Source organism: Mus caroli, chromosome 15 (assembly GCF_900094665.2).
Source record: "Mus caroli chromosome 15, CAROLI_EIJ_v1.1, whole genome shotgun sequence".
Lineage (NCBI taxonomy): Eukaryota > Metazoa > Chordata > Mammalia > Rodentia > Muridae > Mus > Mus caroli.
The window spans coordinates 77,370,404-77,393,387 of record NC_034584.1 but is presented as its reverse complement, the minus strand read 5'-3'; the positions used below and the strand labels follow the sequence as shown (position 1 = coordinate 77,393,387).

The 22,984-nt window shown below is 49.6% G+C and overlaps 1 protein-coding gene across 4 annotated transcripts in view; it reads left to right on the top strand.

The window, feature by feature from the left end:
• The window catches only part of Pacsin2 (protein kinase C and casein kinase substrate in neurons 2), an 89,850-nt gene extending 69,314 nt beyond the window's left edge, over nucleotides 1-20,536 (top strand). For 3 of the 4 annotated variants that reach the window (XM_021183002.2, XM_021183003.2, XM_021183001.2), the window contains exons 3-11: nucleotides 3,540-3,696; nucleotides 5,234-5,469; nucleotides 7,208-7,363; nucleotides 9,057-9,232; nucleotides 10,804-10,924; nucleotides 14,754-14,875; nucleotides 16,821-16,943; nucleotides 17,428-17,624; nucleotides 18,901-20,536. In XM_021183002.2, the coding sequence (XP_021038661.1) occupies nucleotides 3,540-3,696; nucleotides 5,234-5,469; nucleotides 7,208-7,363; nucleotides 9,057-9,232; nucleotides 10,804-10,924; nucleotides 14,754-14,875; nucleotides 16,821-16,943; nucleotides 17,428-17,624; nucleotides 18,901-19,013 (1,401 nt within the window). In that variant the 3' untranslated portion in view covers nucleotides 19,014-20,536. The remainder of the gene's footprint in view (nucleotides 1-3,539; nucleotides 3,697-5,233; nucleotides 5,470-7,207; nucleotides 7,364-9,056; nucleotides 9,233-10,803; nucleotides 10,925-14,753; nucleotides 14,876-16,820; nucleotides 16,944-17,427; nucleotides 17,625-18,900) is intronic. The other variant, XM_029469510.1, reaches the window with a different exon arrangement.
• Nucleotides 20,537-22,984: the final 2,448 nt, after the last annotated feature.

The following is a 22,984-nucleotide window of genomic DNA, read 5'->3' as shown; positions in this document are numbered from 1 at the left end:
TCAGCTGTTTGTTAATGGCTCCAACAAGATAAAATTCTAAAAATTGGAATGATACTACTCCCATGCCCAGATACCCTCTTTGCTTTCATAACTCTTATAATCTATTTACCTATGTTATTATCTCTTTAGTTGTAATGTATCAGTTGGCATAGTCCACTCATTGACCAGGAAGCTCTGTTCTTAGGAAAGCAGAATGATATGGAGGTCAGAACTGTAGGAGAAAATTCTGGCATGACCTGGCAACCAGTCTTTTTGGCACATTGCACTTCTAAGTAAGAAGTGTGGCACACTGAGCATGCCCTAGAAGTCAGACCCCTGGGTTCTGAAGTAGCATGAGTAGCTGGTAGCTTATCTCTGTGTCCTTACTGCTCATACGCATTGCTGTCTTGTCACAGGCTACCCCAGTAATGATGGTATTTTCTTAATTGGTGATTGATGGAGGACAGCCTAGCCCATTGAGAATGGTGCCATCCATGGGCAGGTGGTCCTGGGTGCTGTAAGAAAGCAGGCTGAGCAAGCCGTGGAGAGCACAGTGCTGCTTCCTGGCGTCTGCATCAGCTCCTGACTCCAGGCTCCTGTTTGAGTTCCTGTCCTAACTGCTTTAGATGCTGAACTGTGAAGTGGAAGTGGGAGTGGAATAAACTCTTTCCTCCCCACATTGTTTTGGTCATGGTTTTCATCACAGCAATGGTGACCTTAAGAAAATAGAATTGCCATCTGCCAACATGCTAATTCTTCTGGACTGTTGATAGGAAGGCTCCCTGGGTTGAGAACTTTGTGAATAAAAGGCTCTAGGCTATTTCAGTATCTCTGATGGGAAGAGTCCTGGCAACTTCTCAGCCTTCTCTCTTTCGAGTGGAATGAGAATCCAGATGTAGCTGCCATCCAGATTAGACTCTGAGATGACGTTATGGGTGCCCAGTCTATGGGCATGGAGAACAGAGGGTAATGACACTGCTTTGTGTGTAGCAGATGTCCACCGGCTTGAGTTGCAGTATAGACGTCAGAGGAGTGGTGCTGTGCATGGTTTATGCTGTGTGGATCTTGCCCTCCTGCCCCAAGCCTTCCAGGAGGGAGGTCCTTCATTCTTACCTCATGTCTGCGGGCCAGCTCTGACTACCTGAGAAGTGTTCCTTTCCAAAACTATGTTATTCATCTGGCCATGAAGACCCATCAGGCTAAAGTAGTGACACTGACGCCATTCTGCCTTACATAGCCCTTGGCACACAGCAGATGTTTATTAAATATTTGTGGGTGGCAAGAAGGAGTTGCCAGAATGTCAGATGCTGAGAATTGGGAATGCCTCACTGTCTACTTGGAGCTGGCTGGCTAGTGTCAGAGGCAGACACAGCTCATTTTAGGATTCCAGAACCATTGCAGGGCCTCTGGAGTTCACCTAAGCTGCTTCTCCCTCCTTCCCTGGGCGGACAAGATGAAGAACTATCCAGAAACGAACTTAGATCCATATCATGCAACTTATGAGATGTAGAGCTGGTGGGAGGAGCCCGGCATGCAGTGTGAACCTCTCGGACACAGCGCATAAGTGCTCAGTGTTCACCCCGCCCCCCAGCTCCAGAGTCAGAAACGCAGAGAAGAGACCTGTCTACACCACATGCTTTGTGTTATTCCTCTGGAATGTGGTGGAAGAAAGAGGCCCAAGAGAACCTAGGGGCTTGAACACAAAGTCAGAGGGCCTTTTCGTTAGTACTGTCCCCACCTGCAGAGCTGTAATTAAGCACACACCCCCAAAGCCGGTCGGTCCGTCATTCCTTGCGTCTTCCAAGCCAGCAGAGAAGGTGCTGCAGCTTGTAGACATCCTCTGCCAGTATTGGGTCAGACATTTGAGTTCCAGAACATGGACTTGCCTGGAGGGGCGTTGCCAGCCTTCTGCTGACCGATGCTTTCCTCTTCCAGGGATGAGAGCGAGCAGGTGTGGTTCTTGAGCCTTCATTATGAGTGTAAAGTGTCAAGTAGTAGCTTACAGATGTGGGCTTCCTGGGATGACACTGCACTGGGATACAGTGGAGACAGGGGATGACACTGCAGCCCCTTATCCTCCCTAATTGACCCAGAGGAGCCTATGGGTCATGGTTGGTCATAACTCTTCATAAGATGGGAATACTAATATTCCCACCCAGTAAAGTGCATGAGGTGGTGTGTCACAATGGGACTGTCACTCCCTGCCTGGCAAAACACAAGTATTGTGATGCAGCTCACAGTGATAGGATGTATGACACTTGTGGCTAAGAGAGTCTAGTCCAGCTAGGGACCATCTGACCGATGTGCCTGAGGAGACTCTGAGAATCTGTGGCTATGGGTTCTCTGTTGGCAAGGGTTCATGTGACCCCTAGCTGGAGCATTTGCCAGGACTCAGGTTGGAGGAATAAGTTCCGGCAGCGGAGGGGTGCAGGTGATGCCAGTGCTGGCGGTTGGACTCCCCAGAGTCTGAGTGGCCAGAGAGGTGCCTATGGGGATGACTGGCTGAGCCATTTCTCAAGCAAGGTACAGTGGGCCAGGCAGTGCAGGTCCCGCTCTGCACCTCTCTCTCTCCCGTTCCTGCTCATTCACCTCCTCCCTGCAGTGGTGCAGATTTTATTGTTGTGTTTCCGAAGCCGTTCATCCCTGCTTCATGTGCAAGCATTTGCGATTTATATAAACAGTTTCTAGTTTGTGGTGAGGCTACTCTGACCCACACATCTGCCTTCTAGTCCGTTACTGTGCCACCCGTCCCTGTTATTCTCCAGGGAATAGTCTCCTGTCTGCTTGGGACACCAGGATATTAGCCTGAAACCAAATTGTTGGTTGGACCAAAGGTTCAGGTGTATGGGTTCCTAATGACTTCAGTACCTCCTGGTTGTTGAGAACAGTCTTGTCTTCTGATATTTCATCCAGTAAGAGCCTTCGTCCTGCTCTGCCCTGAGCTTGAGATTTTTCTCTCTACAGTGTGCTAGCCTATGGTGTAAAGAGCTCCCTGGGTGCTCCATTGTTTTTGTGTCCCTTTTCCCATCTACCCTTACAGTAGCCCTGTCTTTCTCACCATGGTGGTTAGAACTTAGTAAAAGATTTTAAAATTAAGCCTCTTGCAGATTTTCAAAAAATTGTGTGTGTGTGTGTGTGTGTGTGTTGGTAGGCAGGTAGGTGGGTAGGTAGGTAAGTAGGCAGGCTTGTGTGCTGTAGTATAGGTGCCCACAGGGGCCAAACGGGATCCTCCTGGAGCTGTAGCTAGTCAGTTGTGAGCCACCTAACATAGGAGCTGAGAACTGAACTTGGTCTTTTGGAAAGAGCTCCTGACAGCTGATCTGTCTCTCCAGCACCCCCTGTTGATTTTAGACATAATAGTTAGACAGTGGTTATAGTGTGCAGTTGTTCAGGATGTCTGTGTGTGCACTCAGGTAGCTCTGACATGTGGAATGCCACCTGACCTTGCAGACCTGTGGCTCTGCCGTGTATAGCAGCAACAAACAGGCTAGCCATGCTGGAGGGTCTAGCCCGTGGACGCCATGCTGAGACCCGCCTTTCAGCATAGCTCTGTCTCACAGGTTGGGAACTACAAACGGACTGTGAAGCGGATTGACGATGGCCACCGCCTGTGTGGTGACCTCATGAACTGTCTGCATGAGCGGGCGCGCATCGAGAAGGCATATGCACAGCAGCTCACTGAATGGGCCCGACGCTGGAGGCAGCTGGTAGAGAAGGGTAAGTAAGCCCAGGCATGGCACCAGCTACCCACTTGCCAGGGACCCTTGAGTTACTCACAAGTGGGCCAGGAGTGCGTCTTGCAGCTCCTGGGGCTGTGGGGTGTTTGTTTGTTTAGTTGGGTTTCTGTGGTTTTGGTTTTGGGATTTTTGTGGAGGAAGGCAGCACAGTGCCTGTCACCTGGTAAGCATAGGCTGCATGAGCTTCTGTCCCCTTTCCTTGATGACACCAAACTGCCAGTGGCAAAGATCCCTGGTCTCCTGTTGCAGTGCTCCTTTGTCATCCACAGGAGAGTGACAGCTACTGAGGGCCTGAGGATGCCGTAGGATGACCATTTCCTCAGCAGAAAGGAAGTCTGTTGTGCAGGAGGAAAGAGGAGAGAGAAACTGCACAGGCCCACATAGTCTGGATGTGTGGGGACACTGTCAGTTCATTCCCTTCTAGTTCTAATTCCCCAAGGCTCAGGAGAAACACTCTCAATCAGGACTGTCACTTTGGATAAGGGGTCTGGATAGAAAGGAGAAGAACAAAGCCAACAGAGAGCCAGGTGGGAACCAGCTGGGCCATTGAATGCTCACAGCAGCCTGCAGTCTTTGTTCCCAGCCATGGCAGAGACGAGTGGGGCTTGGGCCAGCAGAAAATTGACTCTCTGGGTCTTCCCTAACCCCCCGGGACTAAAAATGTTCTCTGTTCCGTCTCCATTGACACTCCTCCTCTGGGCCCACTGCTCATGGGAGTGAATAAAGGTAAGCTCACCTTGAGAGAGAGCACTCAGTCATGGAGTGTCGTTGGAGCAAGCAAATTCTTGGTTGAGAGGTGGGTCATTCACTTCAGAGCGTTCTCCCTTTTCTGGCTATCTTTAAACAAATTGAGATCTCTAAATGGAGGAAGCATTTTTTTAAAGATTTGGAAGGAGCAGGGAAGCTGGCTTAGGTGGCAAGCATCTGCCATGCAAATAGCCTGGTCACCAACTCCTTACTACATAAAAGTCGGGCTGGGGAGACTGCTCAGTGCTTAAGAGCACTGGTTGCTCTTTCAGAGGATAGGATTTTGTCACGAGCACATGGCAGCTCAAAACCACCTGCAATTCCAGGGGAGCCAGCATCCTCTTCTAGCCTTCACGGATGCCAGATATGTGCACAGTGCGTGCAATGCATATAAATGCGTGCACACACACACACGTTTAAAATAAAAATAAATCTCTTTAAAACGCCAAGCACAGCATTGCAAACCTGTAATCTCAGTTCAATGAAACAGAGACTAGAGGATCCTGGGCAGTTGCTGGCCAACCTGTGTAGCTGAATCCATGAACTTCAGGTTTCATTCGATCTGTATGTAAATAGAGAGGTGATTAAGGAAGATTAACATGAAAATGTGTATGCACATCACATGTTCATGGACACACATATGCAGGTACACACACACAAGGGCTCAAAGTCTTTAGAAAAACCATTGTCTGCAGCCCGGGTTGCTTCCAGGTGGACAGCTGTGAGGGTCACAGGAAATCCTGCTGTAACACACTTTTCTCCTGGGTCAGGACCACAGTATGGGACCGTGGAGAAGGCCTGGATGGCCTTCATGTCTGAAGCAGAGAAGGTGAGTGAACTGCACCTGGAAGTGAAGTCATCACTGATGAATGAAGACTTTGAGAAGATCAAGAACTGGCAGAAGGAAGCCTTTCACAAGCAGATGATGGGAGGCTTCAAGGAGACCAAAGAAGCAGAGGATGGCTTTCGGAAGGCCCAGAAGCCCTGGGCCAAGAAGCTGAAAGAGGTACCTCCCTCCCTCCCTCCCTCTGCCTTCTTACTGACCTAGTGTGTCTCTCTCTCCCAGGGAGGCTTCTCCACTGACAGGCCTCCTTCCTGCACTTGGCACAGGAGAGCAGAGCTGGTAGAGAACAGGCTATCCCTGGGCCCGAGACCCTGCTTTCTGTGCTTTCTCTACATTGAATCCATACCAGCCTATACATCTCTCTGTAGCCTGAGGAATGTCTGTGACAGAGATGGAGACCTTTGGACTAATATAAAGGATTAGTTCAAAAATCATCTTTTTCCTTATGTGGCTTTTCTCCCAAATTAGCATACAACACAGACACCACTATTTCAAACCTCGTTAAGTCCCATGTAGCCTTGACTGGTGGAAGTCATGGGCCACTCTGGCCTCAGCATGCTCACCTCATCCTGTGTGTGGCGTGACCCCCACCTTTCACTGGGATGCTGCCTGTCCACCTTTCCAGGAGCTCTGCCTTTCTCAGAGTCATCTGTGTGTGTATGCCTCCATCTTTGCTTGCTCTCCCTTTCTCTGTCTTGCTTTTCCCACCTCTCCTTTCACTTTGCCTGCCCTGAGCCTTCATAAGTGAAACTGTCTTCCCTCCCTTCGTCCTTACTGCACACTTCTTTCTCCTAGGGTGAAATCTATGACTTGGAGTCAAATGAGGTGTCACTGTTAAGTATGCATATATCTCTGAGGGAGTAAGGGCAGGGCCAGGCATGGGGAAGAGGAGAGGGGGTGTAAAGTAGCCGTTAGCCCCAGGGAGCCAGGCACTGTTGCTGATACTTGGAAGGGTTGAGCTGGGATTAGCATTGAAACCACTGTTTCTCAACCTCAGGGTTGTGACCCCTTTGGGGTTTGATTAACCTTTTCACAGGAAACACCTAAGACCATTGGAAAACATAGATATTTACTTTGCAATTCATAACAGCAGCAAAATTATAGTTAAGAAGTAACAGCGAAAATAATTTTATGGTTGGGGTCACCACAGCATGAGGAACTGTATTAAAGGGTTGCAGCATTAGGAAAGTTGAGAATCCCTATGTAAGTGCTTGACTTTGGAGACCAGTTTAGACAATGTATCATACTTTGTCACACAAGTCCTTGGGAATTATAACCTAATCCCTAGTAGCCTGCCTTTTACTCATGGGCGAGATCATCCCCACCCCAGCCTTACTGTTTGTTTGTTTGTCTGTTTGTTTGTTTGAGACAGGGCTTCTCTGAGTAACAGCCTTAGCTGTACTGGAACTCTCTAAACGAGGCTGCACCACTACACCTTTCAAGGTTTTTTTGGTTTCTGTTTGATTTGGTTTTGGTTTTGGTTTTTTTGGAGCATCCATGTCTTGGCTGTCCTGACATGCTTTTTCCTTAGGTATTTACACCTCTGTCTTTCTCTCCAAGCACTCTCAGGGGTCTTTTCCCTACCATTCTCTATAGAATTCTGTTCTTGTGCTTCTGGTGTTACCATTATATCTCAGCTTGCTTTTCCTCCGTAACATACAGCCCCTTCTAATTGACTCCAACATTTAATCAATCATGCCTGCATTTGGCCACCTAATTCAAATCCACAAATGAAGTCCTGGGCTGATGGCTGGCCTGTGCCCTCAGTGCCTAGAACCACATGTGGATAGAGATTTATACAGTGGATGAAGCACAGACATTTGTCTACAGTTTCCCAGCCTTTGTAAGTCTGAAGGTCTGAACTTGTAGCCCGCTACACTGAGAAAATACTCTCATGTAGGTGGAAGCGGCAAAGAAAGCGCACCACACAGCGTGCAAAGAGGAGAAGCTGGCCATCTCCCGGGAAGCCAACAGCAAGGCAGACCCATCCCTCAACCCTGAGCAGCTGAAGAAACTGCAAGACAAGATAGAAAAATGCAAGCAGGACGTTCTAAAGGTAAACAGGCCTGGGGGTCCTGGGAGCCCTTCTTCTCTGCTGGGAGGAGAGTGCTTCCATGAGATGATGACACGAGCATGACTTCGTCCGAACACTTTATAGTCTGATGTGTCCCACTAGTTAGGATAGGATGTCCCAGGGTCACAAGAAGTAAATACTAACTGGAATCTTGTCATTTACAAGTTCCTGGGGGCTGGGCTTCTCTGCTCCCCTTTGCCACTGCTCTGTAAGTGATGGCCCAGGGCCCACCTCCCTGCCTAGGGTCTGTCCAGCCTGCGTCTGCAGGAGCAGATGGAGGGAGATCACAGCAGGCTGGGTCCCCACAGGACTTAAGGCTGGCAGGTACAAGGGCTGGGCTGGTTGTGTGGTGGCATTCCTGCCTTATGAATAAGGAGCCAAGGTCATGGAGGATAAGTAACGGGCTGCTCTGTAATGTGAGAGCAGCAATTCTGACTCCAGAGTCTGCTCCTTGCACTTCCATTTTTTCTCCACCATATATACCTAGCAAGGGGAAATGCTATCTCCATAAGGGTCTCTGGCTCCAGTAGCCCCCAACCCAGTTGGGGTCAGGAACTGGGGAGCTTTGAAAACAGCCTCAGATGAGGGATCTGGGCCTCCATGCTAGATAGTAGTGGGTACTTGAGTTCATGAAGCACAAGGCCTTGGGAACACCAGAAGGCATTGCTAGAACCGCAGGAATCTGCTGCCCACGAAGGTGCTTAGAGAAAAGATAGAGGACACCAGGGACCAAGCAGAGTCATCGCTATTCAGAAAACCCCAAGGGCTTATCAGAGATGCTGTGCCCCTGACGTAAACCTCCTCTCTGATGAATACTGAAAGACACATTTCTGGTCTAGCCAGGAAGAAAGTCTGTGAGCAACAGCTGGTGCTAGCTTGTACGCCTCTCCAGCATTCTAGGCATACACAGATCATTCAGGTTCTGAGATCACTGGACAACCACCCAAGAAGGGAAAGTTTGAGGAAGGGGAAGCCAGCACTACAAGTTTCTGCCTCCCTGACAGACAGGATATAGCCTCAATAATTTAGTCAAGCTGGAAGTGGGGGAATCCAGTAAGCCGAACATATAGAAAGGGGCCTCTGAGCCTGAGTCCTGGGTTAGATGGAGTGCATTTGGTGCCCCAGTGTGAGAAGACAGGAATGTTCTAGTGGCCAGAGTACCTTTCCTGGAAGAGTATGCGTGTATGCATGTGTTCCTGTATGCAGAGTTAAAAGTAGTTTCCAACACACCCATAACTCTATCTTTAGTTCTCAGGGCACTCATGTAGTCGGTTCTTCTTCTTGTATAGACTACCTGAGAAACAGCTAGGAATAGGAAAGCCTATCTTGGTTCAGTTTCAGAGACTTCAGGTAGAGCCGCTTAGGCTCTGTTGTCATAGACGCTCAAGTTAGAGCACCATGACAGTGGGAGCATGTGGTAGAGAAGACGGAAACAGAAGGGAGGAAGATTCAAGAGACATGATCTCTGAGACCTACTTCCTCAAACTGGGCCCTGCCTTAATAATCCATCCAGTATGAGTTTTGTTAGAGCCCTATAGGCCAATCAGTAGCCTATCTGAATACTGGGGTGACCGTCTCTTACCTCTGTCTATGGGGGAGGGGAGAGCCACACGGCCTATGCAGTAAACAAAAGTGAGATGGAAACAAACCTCTGTCTGTGGCATTGTCAACCCAGACCAAGGACAAGTATGAGAAGTCCCTGAAGGAGCTTGATCAGACCACACCCCAGTACATGGAGAACATGGAGCAGGTATTCGAGCAGTGCCAGCAGTTTGAAGAGAAGCGCCTGCGCTTCTTCCGGGAGGTTCTCCTGGAGGTTCAGAAGCACTTGGACCTGTCCAATGTGGCTAGGTAAGTTTCCCCCGAGCAAAAGCCAGCAGCGTCAGGCACAGGAGGCTGTTGTCAATAGACTAAGGGAAGCTTCAGCACAGCCATGGAAGGCTTGAGCAGGGCGGGCAGGGTGGGCTCGATGCTCTCAGCTCCAAATGGGTCTGGCACTGTCTTGCTCTTCTGGTGCCACAGCCAGCACTGGCCAGACCCAGCACTCTAGAAATCCATCTGGGCTGATGCAGCACCGCCCAGGCCGCATGTCTTCTGCACCCAGAACAGTGCTTGGTAGACCTCTTCATGAAGCCTTCTCATCCCTGCTGCCTGACTGACCTTGACATCTTGGTGGCTGAAGGTCCTGGGGAGATCAGAACAGTGAGACAGTGTGCCTACATCAGGAGGGACCCAGAGAGCAATTCACGTCCTACATCCATCTGGGAGAACCCTTGAGAAATGAATGTCAGGTCAAAGCTTGCTGTCAGTAGAATGGCATGTACCTTGTTTCTTTAAGACAATGGAAAGCAGCCACTGCAAGATGTTCTGTTGTCATTCATTTCATCTCTATGACAGTCTGGAGAGTAGACAGCATTGTCCTTGTCATGCTGATGAAGAAATGGGAGAGGGACAGGGTTGGGACTGTGCTCTGCTCTTCTCTGAGTGAGACAGCCTCTCTACATTTGTACTTGGCCTGTAACAAAGGCTAGAATCAGTACAATTTGTCTCTATGATCTGAGCCACCCATGGGGAGGGTGACACATGTGTAGTCACCAATAGGGCTGCTGTAACAGAATCTGGGTGTCAACAGGGAAGCTCATCGCTCAGTTCTAGAAGACAGAAGTCATAAACCAAGGTGTGGCCACACTCCCCATGAAGGCTCCAGGCAGGTCCTCAGCTTCCTGGACATCTGATCACTTCTCTCCAGTTCTGCTGCACTGGACCACTCAACTGATCCTGCTTTAAGTTGTTCACCTCTAAAAGGCTGCTTTCAGCAGAGCTCACATCCTTCAGCTGTTGTATTTGGAGAACACAGTTCCATCCTTAAATATGTCCACATATGTCCACATAGCAGAGAAGGAAACAGAGGCTCAAAAAAGTGAGAATAAGAATAAGAATACAGAGAGAATGAGTGAGATGACACATCCAGCGAATACCCATGTTCTTGGCCCCAGGAGGCTGAGCTAGGTCTTGTACTTCTGCCCTCCTCCCATCACACTGCCTTTTACATGGGGAGGAAACCCTCCAGCTCCTGAGAGAAATGGAGGGGGCACCCTGATATTCTGCTCTAATGGCTTCTTCCTCAACATGACCTGATTCCTTGGGACTGCACAGCTCTACCCACACAGCACAACATGATGTGACGACAATGCAGGGCGAGTGTCAGTGCCTCCTGTGTGTTGGTGGTCCCGGGTTCTAGAGGATGGTTGTCTGCATCTGTACATGTGATGGCCAGGAAATGGTGTTCTTCATCTATGGGAAACAGACACGTGCAGGCTCCAAAGACGATCATGTGGGCTCCAGGGGCTGCTGTGCCGTTGCTTTGAGGAATGGTGGCTGACCCTGTCTTTTATAGAGCTGTCATTCTGTCTCTGATTTAGCTATAAAACCATTTACCGGGAGCTGGAGCAGAGCATCAAAGCAGCGGATGCGGTAGAGGACCTGAGGTGGTTCCGGGCTAACCATGGGCCAGGCATGGCTATGAACTGGCCACAGTTTGAGGTAAGGAGATTGTGTGCCTACAACTCTTTCACCTACGATTGGGAACTGAGACCTCTGCCCCTCTACTTGAGCTACAAATGTTGTTCTCACTCCCTGCTTTGTATATTTAATTGTCCTGACGGGTGTCTAGTGTCCCAGGCACTGTATTTAAATGCCTTCAGCCACCATCACTTAGCATTGGCACTCCCTTCTTGCCCTAGACCAAAACCAAAAAAACCAAAAACCAAAAAGCCAAGTTGTGTTTATCCCACTGTACAGGGTGTCCCAGAAATGAAGTGGCCTTCAGTCTCCAGGCCTTCTATTGGGCCCCAGTGGGGCCGGTATCAATGAGTTGCTTTTCTTCACCATTTTCTGGGTACTTTTTCCTGCCTTGGGCTGTAAATCTTCAGTTTTGTGGGCTGTGCAGTGTCTTTATGCTAAAATCTAAGGGCCTTGGGATCTTGAGGTTAGGGCTTGCTCACCAGGCTCACCCAGTTCCCTGACTGCGGTGTAGAAGGTAGTGGCCAAAAGTACCACCTGCCTTGTTCCCTGAAGGAAGGCATTCTGTGCTCCTCATTCACTGGGTGTGTTAGGAGCCCCCACCCTGTAACTGCTGAGAAGAGTCCTCCCCAAGCCAGACAGATGCCTCCAGCAAGGCCTTATGGCTTTTCTGGCCTGACAATAGACAGAGCCTGGGCTGCATCTGGCCTTAACGCTGTTGCAGCCATGGGACTGGAGTAAGCAGGTGTTCCTTGTGTGGCTTAGATTTCCATGTTAAAGTATGAATAGCAGCCCAGAGTTACTGCAGGGCATCAGCTGATCTATGCTGGCTCATCACACAGGCCTGGGCTCCGCACAAGTTCCACAGTTCCTACTGCTGCATCAGTCCTCACTCCACACTCTGTTCTCTGGAAGGAAATTCCTGATTTCTCTAACTGGCAGGAGCTGCTGAGCATCCCTCCATACACCCATCGGGAGGCTGTGGAACAGGGGGGGACCCCAGGAGACACTGGGGTCCAGGGCCCTTCCTAGTGGAAGGGGCCATAGAGGAAATGATCCTTGCCTTGGCACAGCACACTGGGAAGGAGGATCCTGAGTGCCATCTTAGGATAGCTTGGCTTCAGCTTCCAATCTGCATGCTACCTAGCGTGGCTCAGGGCACCATGTGCATGATACTCTGCTGCCTCCTTCAGAGCGCCTGCTATACCATCAGGGGAACTGTGGAAAAGCCTGGCCAGGGCTCTCCCTCCAGGAAGTCACGGAGTCTGTGGGCTCCTCTATGTGGGCCCCTGGCTGGGAAGCAGCCCTCCTATGTTCCCTGTGTTCACATTGATAGCTGTTACCAGGTTGTGTCTGACTTTCTCTAATGAAGTTGTTTTCATTTTTCATGCCACAAGGATGAAGTAAGTTCCTATTTTGTGACTAACTCATGGATCACCAAGCTTCCTTCTGCGTGTAGACAGCCCACTCAGTCCCCTGTCTGTACTGGCCCCCAGTTCTGTGACAGAGAGATTGACATTAGCCCTTCCTTCCAAAGTTTCTGGTGCTGATCCCACCAATCCCCAAGAGCTGCCCTGTTAGAGTCCATCTATATTTAGAGGTCCTCTGGGGAACTTGAGGTTCCAACTGAGTCTTAGCCCACTTATTTCCATCAGCACAGTCATTAATAGACACGATGACTTGGGCTGAGGTCCATGGCCCAAGACTGTGTAGAGACCTCAGTTTTTCTTGGCCTCTCTATTTTCTCATCTGACAAGTCAAAAGCTAGGCTTACTGCAGATCTACGATGACTTGTTACCCCGATATTTTGTAAGAGGGAACACAGCTGTGCCCCAGATGCATTAGATTTAAATTTGTGTGTGTGTGAGGGAGGATGAAGGGAGAGGAGAGAGGGAGTTGAGGTCAGAAGACAGCTCTGTAGAGCTGGTACTGTCCTTCCATCTTTACATGGGGTCTGGAGCTTGAACTCCGCTTGTCTCCCGTTGGAGGCGTCTGATTTTACCTGACTAGTCATCTTACTGATTATAATCCTATTTGCTTGATAAATGGAGATTTGAGGTAAGAGCTCATTAAGGATAACACATGGTATTTTCTGGAAAATCAAGACCAAGCACCTCTCCAGCTATGTATTACAACAGTTGGTGATAGCTTCTTGTTGGGAAAACAGAAACCCTTTGAGGACATTGTTGTAATCAATCTCCAACCCCAATAATCCCTTGTGAAGAACACACAACTCAGCTATATTTATAAGCTGAATGCCTAAGTCGGGCAGATGTACCACTACACTGCTCTGTTCCCCAGCTAGGAGATCCCTTGCTACTATGGCTTCTCCAGGCCACGTGGTTCTGCTCCATCTTCCTTCCACCTCCTCTTCCTCCATCTCCTCTCTTCCCCTCCTCTAAAACCTCCAGTTCCACCTTTCCCTTCCACTGCCCAATCTCAGGCTCTAGCTTTTACTGACCAGTTAAAGTGGGGAGAAGGTTCACATGACATCATCTGAGAAGTGATCCACTCCTTGTTGGGGCAGCCCCTCTTGAGGAAGTGGAATTAACATCAAAGTACAAACAGCACCAGGCAACCCACAATGGACTTAAACTTTCTGATCTTCTCCAGTAGTTGCCAGCATGTCACGCTGATTCAAAGTGGCACTACAAGCCAGGCAGTGGTGACACATGCCTTTAATCCCAGCACTTGGGAAGCAGAGGCAGAGGCAGGCAGATCTCTGAGTTTAAGGCCAGCCTGGTCTACAGAGTGAGTTTCAGTACAGCCAGGAACACCACAAAGATACTCTGTCTTAAAAAAAATAAACCAAAACCAAAAAACTTGCATGACATATCAGGGAGAGCCTTTTGGAGACCTGAGCATTCAGTGACTGCCTTGTCAGCCTCCTGCCATGAGATAGCCACCTAGTCTGATTTTATTTTCAGGCCTAGGTTCAGTTTGCTATGTAACAGACTTGCTCAGGTTCCTTCAGGTAGCTGTTAACATGGTGAATTACGAGTTCAGAGCATAAAAGGAAAGGGTCCTTAGTACTTAAGGACTAAGCCTTGTGTCTCAGCTAGGCTTCCCACAGGACTGGACTGGCTTAAGACCCCAAGGGCCAATGCTGGCACAGGGAGGGTGGAGCCTAAGAGCCATGGTTGAGCAAGCAATGGGTTTAGGAGGCTCTCCAGGACTGTAATAAAAGACTGTAAGTGGAATGGAGAGATGGCTCAGCAGCTAAGAGCACTGACTGCTCTTCCTAGAGGTCCTGAGTTCAAATCCCAGCAACCACATGGTGGCTCACAACCATCTGTAGTGAAATCTGGTGCCCTCTTCTGATGTGTCTGAACACAGCTACAATATATTCATATACATTAAATAAATTTTTAAAAACGTCAGGATATAAAGAAAAATAAATGTCCTTTGACCAAAACAAGTTATTTATAAAACAAAAACAAACAAACAAACAAAAAGACAGTAAGCATCATCAGCCATGATGCAGTGTTTCTGGGATGGGAGCTGAGGAGATGGATGTGTGGTTTGTGTGTTGTTGAGAATAGAACCCATGACCTTATGAATGCTAGGCAGACACTCTACTACTGAACTATATCCCCAGCCCTCAGACCTAGTTCTGTTGTCACCAACATGTCCTATAAAGTCTGTTGTTTGGGGTTATATGGGTGCCAGCCACCATAATCTTTAGGTCTAAGAGGCAGCTTGAAGTTTGCTGGGAAACCGGAGAGCAGGGGCCACAAGGCTAAATGTTGCAATTGCACGGGGTGGGTGGGGCTGGCTGAACAGGTATTTTGGACCACTGTGGTTCCCCAGAAATGAACTTCCCATTTCCTTCCGGTGGCCCCTTGCCCAGGAGTGGTCTGCAGATCTGAATCGAACTCTCAGCCGGAGAGAGAAGAAGAAGGCTGTTGACGGTGTCACCCTAACAGGAATCAACCAGACAGGTGACCAGTCTGGACAGAACAAGCCTGGCAGGTGAGCTCCAGTCCCAGCTTCCATGGAAACGGACCATTTTCTCAGAGACGAGAGCATCTGCAGGGCCTGGGATGCCATCTGCCTGGGCATTTGGGTGATTCCCAAAGATTCTGGGGACCCCGTGAGCTCTGGGTGGGTGGAGCCCATCTCGCTATTCTCTTTCTGCTCATGCTGGAGCTCCTGAAAGATCCGAGAAGAAGCCTTTTGCACATCGTGCCTGTCCTGGTAAGGGAGGTGCTACTGTTAGCTGCTTATATTCATTCCCATGGGGCAGCCCTGGGCAGACACAGCCGATAGAGACATATCAGTGAGATCATCCCATGGGGACTTCTTTGTGCAGGTGCCAGGACAGTGGGGATGGTCAGATGCCTCCTTACTTAGTGTTAGTTATTTCTGAGTAAGCTGGCAGTGTAACTCAGCAGCAGGTCATCCTTTGCCTGGCAAGTCAAGGCTCTGGGTTCAGGCCCGGCACTCTGAACAGAGCACCCCTTGTCTTCAAGACTCTGACTTCATGGTCTAAAAAAGCTTGTGGATAAAACAAATACCAACTGTGGTCATTAGAACATTCTGGAAAGTGTATGCTGTAGAGGCCTCTGTGCTTAGATAATGGTCACCTTAGTTCAGGTGTCATGCTTATGGCCCAGGCACTAAGCCCCTACCATCCCTGGCTTCCCAGTCACACAAAGATGGTCCTGCTCAGCTACTGTGCTTAGAGGCTCTGCAGAAAGCTGTGTTGAGACCCCAACCTCAGAACCAAGTGGTCCTCCTGCTGTGCTTAAGCCTAGAGATTGGATGGAAGGAACTGGGACTCCGGAGGTCCTGTGGACTAGTAACCAGTTAAGTAGTAACTAGTTAGCCAGAGAGAATGTACCAGTTTAGTGCCCAGCACCAAGACCCTCCAAAGTCAGCGAGAATGGGGAGCTTAGGAGAGCAGAGGGTCTGCTAGTGTAAAACACACTGCCTATACATGAACAACTAGGCAGGGTCGCCCTGGCATCTGAGGGATTTCCCATCCTCACCTGCTTGGCTCTGGGGTGTAGCTGCTCAGTTTAAGGATGCTGCTGGCCAAAGCCATGGCCACTGATGAAGGTGGCAGTCGTTGCTGAGAGCCCAGTGGTCCTCAACCTTCCTAATGCTGTGATTCATTGATACAGTTCCTCATGGTGTGATGGTCCCAGCCATGACATTATTTTCATTGCTTCTGCATAACTGTAATTTTGCCACTTTTATGAATCATAATGAAAATATCTGTGTTTTCTAATAGTCTTAAGCTACCCTGTGAAAGACCTATTTGACACATGTACAAAGGGGTCGTGACCCACAGATTGAGTACTGCTGGCCTTGGGTGACTCTTTCTTATGCTCTTCTTGTGGTGGCTCCCTGACAGTAGTGTTCTGCACCCAGCAGCCTCGTCCCTCTCCATGGGACCCTGTGTTAACCCTGGGCTGGGAGAAATTGGCAAAGTTATAAGAATGACTTGACTCCAGAGCACTAGTGGACCCTTCGTGCAGCAAGCTTTAGTTCTGAATGCGGAAACCCCAGCACCAGGGAGCTGGCCAGTGACCTAGTGAGTAGTTAGAAGGGTCACCACAGAGCTGGGGAGTACCCTGCTCCATAGATACAGTCTTCCTGTGGCTGCTGCTTCCCGTCCATCTGTCCCACTGGCTAAGCCTTGTGTAGAAATGAGGGGCTAGGGGACTGGAGAACCCTGAAACAGGAAGTACTTGTGCACGTGTGCTGGACAGTTAACTTACAGTTGATCGAGGTGTATTGACTTGTCGACATACAGCCACATGTCTGACTAAAATAATCTGCCATCAACACCCTTCTCCTCTCGTCGGAAGAGGAGCTGCTATAGCCCTAGAGATACTGTCACTGTCTTCCTCAGCAGGGCCTTTAGTGGGCCCCCAGCTGTGGTCCCTGAAAGCTCTCTTTCTCCCCATAGCAACCTTAGTGTCCCGAGCAATCCCGCCCAGTCCACGCAGTTACAGTCCAGCTACAACCCCTTCGAGGACGAGGACGACACGGGCAGCAGCATCAGTGAGAAGGAGGACATTAAGGCCAAAAAGTTGGTGAACACACACTTCCCTCTGGCTTCCACCTTGCTCTGTGTCTCCTCTCTCTATCCAGGGGTCTCTTGGGGTCTCACTCCTAGCACTTCAGCAATGCATGGGTCCTGCAGGACCTGGGCACATTCCAGACCTGGTGGGACAGTGTCGGGCCTCTCCACCTCTCTGGGAGGGCACAGCTAACACTCTTCGGTTGCTTTTTCTCTGTCCTGTGTTAACCCTTTAAGGCCTGAGCAGCAGCACTGCAGGAAGACAGGCAGGCAGTATAAACCAGGGACCTGCTGGAGTGGGTACAGCTCTACCTGTAGGCACTACTCTGGGATATTCGCAGCCTGCAGCTTCTCTTGAGGGCTCAGGATGAGTGTGGATGGCATGAAGGCTCTGAGGGGCCTGGCTGCACCTGCCTGTGGGGCAGGAACTCTGGGTGGGGACCCATTCTCTGTCAGTTGTATGCTAAGAGCCTTATATCATCCCCTGTTGCAGTGTCAGCAGCTATGAGAAGACTCAGCCTTACCCCACTGACTGGTCTGATGATGAGTCTAACAACCCTTTCTCCTCCACGGATGCCAACGGGGACTCGAACCCATTTGATGAGGACACGACCTCAGGAACAGAAGTGCGAGTTCGGGCCCTCTATGACTATGAGGGGCAGGAACATGATGAGCTGAGCTTCAAGGCTGGTAGGTAACCTTCCCAAATCCCCTCCTGGGAATCGAGGCCAGCCTGCTGAGGGGACTTGTCTTTTGTTTTGAAGTCAAGTTCTTGCTGGTTTCATGTGAGAGTCTTCACTTCAGCACCTTTCCCGTACCAGGTTTTGCATGTCCTGACCCTGTCCCAGCCAGGAAGATGGCAGTGTGCTGTTCATGTTAGGGCCTGGTGAAAGCCAGCTCTGTCCATCCCTGACTTGTGCTTTGTTAGCCAGTGCCCTTCCTTCACTGTCGGTTACCCGCTGTTAGTACCTCACTCAGCCTTTGTAGGCCTCCCGTGTGCTGTCAGTTACATTAAGAGCTCTGTGTTCTCATGCTTACTCATCAGCCTGTCTCTCTAACACAGTAGTCAATATCGCAGCCACCAAGACATGTAGCTGCAATATTTCTGGGTTACCTCAGTGTCAGCTCTTTGTCTCTGCTCCCCTAGGCATAAGCATCTCGCCAGAAGCCGTGCTCACAGTTTAGCCTGTCACTAGAAGCAAGATTATAAGAACAGTTATGACTAGTGTGTCCTTCAAAGGCTTTGGGGGCTAGTTAGGGTGCCATTACTGGTTCCAAACTCTGGCCTTCCTCTTGGCTGTGTAGCTTGGGTGTCTCATGTGCCTACTAATTTTCTTGTTCATCCTCTTCAGTGCTGCAGACTTCAATGTGCTAATCTTTTTAGACCCGCCCTGTGTCTTCACTGTGAACCAAGGCCATTTCCACCAGGGCCCTTTCCCTTCCTGCCTGCAGAGTGAGCTCCTGTGTTGTGACTCTCTGCTCCTCATAGGTTAGCATCTGCTGGTCTCCTTGTCTGCAGATGGAAGTATCTAGTGAGCAGATATGTTGTCCCCGGTCTCTGCCAGGCCAGTGGTGGCTCAAAGTCCCAGAAACACCTTGAGCCACCACACAGAATGAAAACATGGGGCATGTTGCCAAGCAGAGCAGCCTAGGACACATGGGGTAGGCACAAGGCTGAACCAGGAGCAGTTCTAGCCTGGACTGCTGCTTGCTCCAGGGTTGCTCTGAGGGCTGCCGTCTTCAGATCACAGTGACCTCTGTGTCAGAAGCTTTGAATACAAATTAGTAGTGAATATCCAGGGTCCTGCCTTACCTTCAGGAGGACGCTTGTTCCTCTGCCCTGGAGACCTTCTGTGGATCCTTCTAGAAGCATGTTTTATATCCACATGGGATTTGTATGCACAGATGACTTGCTGTGGTCAGTGTTGCCCTCTGTCACTAAGGCTACCCTCTTTTTGTCTTGCAGGGGATGAACTGACCAAGATAGAGGATGAAGATGAACAGGGTTGGTGCAAGGGACGTTTAGACAGCGGCCAGGTTGGCCTATACCCAGCCAACTATGTTGAGGCTATCCAGTGACAGCCCATGGGCAGGCTGGCGGAGAGACGGAAATGGGCAGTTCAGGAGCTCCGTTAGCCTTGGCCTGGGCAGTGACACCTCTAGTGCCCCCAGCAGCCATGTAGGCATCCACTCCACCTGCAAAAGATGATGGCTTCTGTTGTTCTTGGCTTCCTGGTGTGCTTTGAAGGCAGATGAGCTGGTGATTTCATTGGGCACTTGGCCCTTTTCCAAGCACATCTGGGCAGATCTAGGCACAGGAAGATAGGGTCCAACAGCGAGAGCCAGGCCCTTCCCCACCCCCACCAGCTCTCTCTATCATGGATCTGCACCTTCTCGCCCTTGTCTCTCCTGAGTCATGACGGGTCATACTGATTCTTGTTCCACGGATAATTTTCTCTGATGAGGTCCTATCTGCAAGGTCAATGAGCAGACTTACATGCCATCTTCTGAGTAAAGAGTTTGAGGTTTTAATTTAAAGGCAATGTACAGCTATACTTTTTTATATGCTCTTCCAGTCAGTTAAATTATGGCCTACACTGATCTGAGATGTTCTCCACGTGAGCTGTCTTCATTTCTCTGTGCTGTGTCCAGATGTGGGGTTGCTGCAGCCAGGGTTCCATGGCAAACGCCACTTGCAGGGCTAACCTTGTGCAACGTTCCCCAACACGTCCACGTTTAGAAATTATTTTCACTCTATCCCTGCTTCAGTTTTTGCAGATTAACAGTTCTATTAGTGATTTGGAAAGTTAACAGTAAGAAGACTAACTTTTCAAAACAGTTGCATCTGTAGATTAAGATGCTTTACATTAGACCGTTGTGTCTCGATGTATATCTGTATATATTATTTGATAATCAGAAAATCTATAGAGTTCACCCACTGTTGAATGAGAGCTGGTGGCTTCTGACAGCAGATCTGGTCAACTGCTTGAAGCCCATGGCATTGAAGCACAGGCACGGTTGGTTAACGGTGCCCACCCAGTTAGGATGTACTGTGGCCTCCGAATGGCCCCACCCAGTTAGGATGTGGCTCTGGCCTCTGAGTAGAGCTGCTGGGAAGACTGATTCTCATTGGCCACAGCTACAAGCTCATGATAGAGCACTGGAAAAGCTCCTAGGACTTGGTAGTAATCGTAGACTTCACAGTCCCTGTGTCACTCACTGGAGAGTTAGAGGGAGGGGTTCGACAACCCCCACCCCCACCACACACACACATAAGTTCCTCCAATTGCCCTTGTCCTCAGGTGCAGTGGGACTGTTGTGAACCCCAGGGATGGGCACAAAGAGGACTTTTATTTTGTTAGCTCGGACAGTGAAGTGGTGCACATCAGCAACTTGTATTTCTTCGGTGTTTGGCACAAGCACTGTTTCGCTGTGGCTGTGTGTCATGAGAACTTACCAGCAGAAATCCTTGTTCCTAAGCTACAGAATGACCAAAAGCTGTCAAGTCCTTAATGTTTAGAAACTCCTTAAAATGTATAGTATTTTAGAACAACAACAACAACAAAACTCAATAAACAGTTGATCTTGTGTGTTTGACAGTCCCTTTGCCTTGCACCCACCCTCATGTTCACACAGCTGACAGACCTGTCTCCTTGGGGGTGTACCAGCTTTGAAACTGGGCAAGATCCAGTACATAGGATCCCTTCTCGGGACCATGTCTCAGTTCTTGCACCAGAGGCTGGGGACTTGGAGCACCTTGGGCATCCCTGGGGAGGGCATCCCTGGTGCCACCCTCTCTCCCCTGACCAACAACTGCTCCTCCCCAAACCTATGTGTGTTGACCTTTATGTGCCACTGTTATGTTTTCTCAAGTTGATGATCTCTGGGTGTAATGTGGTCAATGCAGGTCCCAGCTGGTCCTGCTCACACAAAGAACCTCCAAGGATCTTGCCTCCTATTGGGATCAGCTAAGGAGAGAAAGCCACCGTGGTAGCCCTGACCAGTCCCGGTGAACGGACTGCTGCTGCTGCTGCTGCTACTGCTGCTCTTCAACACTAGTAAAGCTTCTCTCTGGCCTTCTTGCAGTGTCACTTTGCTCAGCAGAAGCAGAGCCTGAGTCTCTGTCCTTTACTCTCTTTGTGTTGTGGGTGTCCTCTGCCCTGCCAGTTTCTGAGCAGTACTTGAGCCCACCCGCAGGCCACCCGTTGTCTGGGTGGGAGGCCACTGGCTTCTGCCTCTATCTGCTCCAAGCAGCAGAGAGAAAACAAAGTGGGAGAAGGCAAAGGCAGATCTCCCCTCAGCTGACAAGCCGAAAAGTGGGGATATATCTTGAATACCACAGTAAGACTGGGTGTAGGCTGGGGCACCAGTCCAGGTCCTCTAACACTCCTCTGGCCTGCCGCAGGGTGGCAGGGTGGAGTTAATAGAAAAAGAGACAGGTTTTAGAAGCTGGACAGAAGGTCAGTGATTTGCCCGGGGCTCTGTGAGCAGACCATAGTCAAAGCCCAGCTCTCCTTGCTGTCCTGGGGGCTAAAAGTGGGATGAAATGACCACTCCTACATGGTCCTTTCTCAACACCTCTATTCAAATAAGGAAGCTTGAGGGTCCTGTACAGCCCTTTTGTTATCTCCTACCCTTTCCTGGAGGTTAAACACAGGAAGCTCACTGTGCACAGTGGCCTCAGTTTTCATAGGAGGATGGGGGTAGGGCGCCATAGAACTCTACAAGTTCTTGTGGTTATGATCACCTAGGCTGGGGCCAGGACCCTCTGCAGCCTTTGGCTGCTTTTTCTATACCACCCAGGTCGGGATTCCCAGGTCCTCTTGGCCTCCCATAGCTCCTGCACTGGATCAAAGCTGTTACCACTAGGGCCTGAGCTGACTCTAGTGACCAAGCCAGTCACCAGGGTCTAAGGGAGGGAGTGAGGATTAAAGAAAGAAAAGACAATTAGACAACATTATAGTATATGACTCCAACAAGTACTAAGGCTGAAACAAGTTTAATTTTTTTCCAGTCTGCTTTTATATCATTCTGAGTACATCAAAGAATATGGTCAGTCCTGCCAGGCGTTGTGGCGCACACCTTTAATCCCAGCACTTGGGAGGCAGAGGCAGGTAGATTTCTGAGTTCGAGGCCAGCCTGGTCTACAAAGTGAGTTCCAGGACAGCCAGGGCTATACAGAGAAACCCTGTCTCGAACCCCCCCCCCAATATGGTCAGTCCTAAGGCATAAACAAAGTAGTGAAGGAACAAACAAGGCAAACAGTAGTTAAGGAACAAAGGTCCCATGTATTCAGGGTCTTAAGGCTATCAAGATACAATGAATACATTCCTCAGCTGTATTATCTTGAGCCTACTTCCTTGTCCTAGCCTGATGTCAAATTCTTATCTGAGCCTACTCCTTTGTTCTGGCCCCAATGTAAATACTCTTGCCAAATTCCTGGAAGCCGCCCAAGTGCTCTACACTTTAGGTGGAATATTGTGAGCCCCAGACTATACCTGGACAGGAGCTCCAAGCCCTGCTCATCTGCACTGTAATGTAAGCATGGTTCAATGACCAGGCTGGGGTCTGGCTCTGCTACAGCCCAAGCTCAGACACTGGCCAGAGGTCTCTGCAGATGGACGACTTTGCTATCCAAGCCAACCTGCCTCTGCTTGGCTTGGCCTAGCCTTCTCTGAGGAGCCTGTGGGTCTGGGCCATGTAAATGGATTAGGTTGTTAAGGCAAGCCTGAAGGGGGACTGCTTATACCTCATCTGGATGGGAATAAGGAAGGTTTATAAAGGATATTGTAGGCACCATACTAACTCCCTCATGGTTCAGAGGGAAGAGGGAAATTGAGGCCAGATGAGAGGAAGGCAGGACTTGCCAGCAGATATAGCAAGCAGCTAGCAACATATATAAATCAGGTTGCCTCTCCTGGTGGGCAAGAGCTTCATTCATCCACCAGATAGTCATACACACATAAGCATTTACTGAGTACCTACTGTGTGCTAGATTCCCAACAGCTCAAACCAAATAGAACCAGTGTGTACCCTTGGGAAGGTGCCAG